This window comes from Pinus tabuliformis, chromosome 2_2, assembly GCF_031772625.1.
Source record: "Pinus tabuliformis cultivar Carrire ecotype Pingquan chromosome 2_2, CPIR1, whole genome shotgun sequence".
NCBI lineage: Eukaryota > Viridiplantae > Streptophyta > Pinopsida > Pinales > Pinaceae > Pinus > Pinus tabuliformis.
In genome coordinates this window covers 991,260,016-991,264,224 of record NC_142300.1, presented here as the reverse complement: position 1 = coordinate 991,264,224, position 4,209 = coordinate 991,260,016, and the positions used below count along the sequence as shown (strand labels likewise).

At 38.1% G+C, this 4,209-nt stretch overlaps 1 protein-coding gene across 1 annotated transcript; it reads right to left on the bottom strand.

Annotated features, from left to right (window-relative positions):
- Nucleotides 1-513: 513 nt before the first annotated feature.
- On the bottom strand, nt 514-2,300 carry LOC149196654 (uncharacterized). Its single transcript, XM_089408377.1, has 3 exons — nt 2,295-2,300; nt 1,887-2,238; nt 514-1,326 (listed from the first exon to the last, which is right to left on the bottom strand). The coding sequence occupies exons 1-3, from the start codon at nt 2,298-2,300 to the stop codon at nt 1,271-1,273; spliced, it is 414 nt and encodes a 137-aa protein (XP_089264503.1). The 3' UTR covers nt 514-1,270.
- Nucleotides 2,301-4,209: the final 1,909 nt, after the last annotated feature.

Below are 4,209 nucleotides of genomic sequence, written 5' to 3'. Positions count from 1 at the left end.
AAATTATTTCAGCCAAAAACCTATTGCATATCCATTTTAAGTATATTGAATGGCACAGTTCAATTGCTCAGATTCAGTTAACCCTTAACATACCCTCAGGTCCATCTCTGCACTTCAGTATCTGGTGTCCAACACTAAGAGTATTATCAATTATATGGAAATTCATTTCTCAGTGTTAATTGATTGATCAAATATAATTGGTTGGAGGTCCTTACATTGAACTGGGAGTTATATATAGATAGCAACCTAACAAGTTTATGTAATATGCACAGCTCAAGTGTTTACACATCCTAAGTTTGTTATACAAATTTGGATACTTGGATATGTTTCTAGTTTGGAATTCAAGCTTTTTTCAGAAACAAGAATAGAAACAAGAATTGTAACTTGATCAATACCAACTTACCATTCAATTAAGAGCAGTGGACAACAGACTTCAACAGACTTCATCTGAAGGCATGATGCAAGAACATACTGTTAAACAACCCGCTGTGTCCAGAGTCCAGAGTCCAGCTATTCTCAAAATAGAATGCATATCATACAAAAACAGCTAATTTATTTATGAGATACAAGAGGTTGCAACAGGCAAAAGCCATGAGTGGCAACAAAAGAAAAAGGTTCCTGCTTCATAAGCACATGCTCTCGAGCTATGATACATACAACGCATGATTTATGAGAATGCGACCCAACTTTAAGCATAGATTGCACTATGGGCCATGATGTTCTACTGACAGAAAGGTCATGGTTTCCCATTCTACCATTCCGGCAACTTATTAATTTCTCCAAAAAAATACCATCTCAGCCCTGGTTCAGGGGGTATATGCTAAGAACATATAATAAACTCTTCTTTTCAGCAGGTCTTCCTGCTGTTTATGTATCAACCAATTCAACAATCCACCTCCCATTTTGCAGGAAATGGCACCGAGGAAACAAATTTTACAACATCCAGAGAAGTAGATTACTTGTTGATGCTATCCCTTGCTGACCCCTGTGCTTCTATCTGTTGCATACCCATTTGCAAGCAGGTAGGCGTAAAGAAGATGATTCCAGGTGTCTGGCACCCCAGGTAGACACCAATGGCTGCAATCTTGCCTGTACATCGGAGCTGTTCCTTGTCCTTCCCCTAAATAATACAATGAGGGATGACCATCCTTCCTGAATTCTGTTAAGTATGTTATGTTCAATAACTGAGCATTCTTCTTGCCACTGAGTTGTTTGATTGCTTCAGACATGATTTGATTACTTACTAGCTCCCTTTGAAACCAAGTAGAATTTACCTCTGCCCGAGTTTCCTTATGACACTGCCCTCCAGTATTCCATGACCCTCCTCTGCATTTAAAGATGTCAAACAAGACACTTGATGTCAGAGATTCAGCTTTGCAATACAAGTAGCCTTGAAAGTCATCAAATCCTACCTTTTAAGAGGAAAGCATGGTGTAGTGTTTGTGCCCTGAGTTTCACCAGCTCAAAATCAAAATCAAAATATTACATAGAAGAATGGTTTTAATTTCCTTTTTCATGTCCATTACATACATTCTCCATCTTCTGAACTGAAAATGGATACGTAGATCAATAGGCCTAAAACAAACCTAAGTACAACTTTGGGAATTATCAGAACGCATAAAGAAAGATTCTGACTAAACAATGAACTTTGAGTGGCTGAGTTGAAATGGACATGGAGATCAATAGGCCTGAAACCAACCTAAGTACATGTTTGGGGATTATTAGAATGCATAAAGAAAGATTCTCACAAAACAATAAAGTCTGAGCAGCTGAACTGTCAAAATGGACATGGAGAATAATATAGAGAAGCTAAAAGCTATATATATGCCAAAACTCCAGTAGACAAAGAAACAAGATTAACAATTATTTTATTTGTCTGTTTTCACCTGCCTCCCTGCAAGATGGATTCAATGCGCTGTAACTTGAGTTTCCTTCTGAATTTGAAGATGAATTCTCGGCTTCAGTGTCAACTTCCGCGTTATAGGCCCAAGAGCTACTTGCTCCTTTCGTCCTGCTGTCCAGGCCGCCTGATTCAGGGATCTTGCTATCTAAGCCCCTTCGAAAACTGATGTGGCTAGAAAGAAATGAACACATTTTCCTCAAACTCGTAGGATGACGAGGCGGCAGGAGTCGAATCTGTCTCCTGTAAGAAGATGTTGCTCCGGCGATCTCACCGGAAGACGATGATCGACCTGCCGTCTCACTACAACTGCCTTCGTCGGGCGGGCCACGAGAGGACTTCCGTGTTCTCCGTGTAAGAATAATTATTTCACGTTGTAATCATGTGCCATCACCGCCATCGTCTGGGATCTTCAAGCTTCCAGAGGTCACCACCGCCTCACCGCCTGCAGAAACGAAAAGACTGCCGTGTTCTCCGCGAGAGAGGGCTTTTCACTCCATCGGGATATTTCGATTTCTGCTGCACATCTTTTTGAATTTCTTTTTTCTCCTTTCTTTTCTTGCTGTAATTCTCTTCTTTGATTTCGTCTACGCCTTCTTCTCCGTCTTCGTCTTCGTATTGTGTTTCTTGGTGATCAATTTCAGCTGGTACGATCGTCTCCCTCTGGAAACCCCTGTCATAATCAGAAAATTTATGGGATAACTGCAACCCCTGCGCGCCCATTCTTAGCAGAAGAAAATGTCCCACCGAATGCCCCCTTAGTATGATTCTCCGTCTTGCGAGGGGCGATAGGGCTCACCAGTCCAGAACTTCGAGGTTTCGGCTTGTTCGTGATGTAGGCTCACTCACTGAGGCGGCATCCATAATACCTCCGCCCTTGAGCCCGATATGCAGGTAATAGTGTCGTAAAAACCGCTAAGTAGTTTCCTGAACGAATACGGAAAAAATGCCCACTCCGCCAGGTGCCCGGTGTCAGATGAGAATAAAGCTTGAACGAAGACTAAGCTAATTGTCAGTTCACCAGGTGTCAGCATCAGAATGAAAAGGACGACGAAAGGTCCCTTTCAAAGGAAGGCCTATCGGCCTAATTACCATTTAATCAAGTAAATTAAAATTAAAATTAAATTATCACCAAGAAAAATAATAAAACAATTAAAGAGGGTAGAGGAAGAACAAAAATAGTGTAACAATATAAAATAAATGACTAGTAAACACCAATTAACATTAATAATTATAAATATGAATCAAAACCCCAAAAAAATACATATATGGTGAATATTGTAATATGCAAAATAGATAGAAAACAATATTATAAGAAGAAAATCATAACATGAACATATATTATAAGTATATAAACACACTAGAGGCATTAAACGAAATCCACCCACATAAAGCAAAATTATTGCAAATCAACATATAATAAAAGTTTCAATGATCTTCACTTACTATATTGACCCTCCACAAACTCCTCAACACTGCAATGTTATCAGCGTACCTAAAAAGATAAAAATCCACTTTTCTCCTTAGCTGTAAAGTGCTTTAAAAATATCAAAGTAGAGAATTGTAAAGTATATATATTTTACATAAGTAGAGAATTGCAAAGTGTATATATTTTACATAGTTGTGGGTGATAAGAATCACTTGACGATTCATTCTTTTTGCGTTGATGACCTTGTTTAGAAATTGTATTCCAACCAAAAATTAGACTAATCAGTATTTGATGATTAGTCAAGTGACAACATTTCTTTCGTATGTAATGTCTACTTTAATTTGATTTGGATGTCGATAAAAAAAATTCGCATCTTTGTGTTTAGTACAGGGCATTCTAGAATCTTTGAAATGGTATGTAGAGGACTTGGCCAGTAAAACAAAACCAAATTCTATAACAATAATCTGAAATGATATTTAAACACGACACATTATTCCATTTAGATTAAATCAAACTCAAGGACATGACATGGGGATAGGACATGACATGGGGATAGATCATATGATGTATAAAATACAAATATAAAAGGGAAAAAGGGAATGCACTCTATCCGTTCGTAGAATTGATTTTCCTCATTACGTTGGAAACATTGAGAAGAGGGAAGATTAAGCACTTATGACATTGGAAATATTGAGCAGAGGGAAGACTAAGTGCTTCAGTGAATTATCAGACCTTATGAGAGTAAGGGACTCTAATTTTGTATATTATTAGGTGGTGTGCTTAACACGTTTATGTATTGACAGAGATGATGATAAATATGTATTTTTTTTACTGTGAGTCCATAGTTGTAGTGTAGTGAGGATTAGCATTATTGCCATCG

What these genes read in the sequence shown, in the direction of transcription:
- LOC149196654 (XM_089408377.1), bottom strand. An exon ending in TCCATCTTGCAGGGAGGCAG is followed by an intron (nt 1,327 to 1,886) that starts GTGAAAACAGAC and finishes CTTTAAATGCAG; the next exon opens with AGGAGGGTCATGGAATACTG.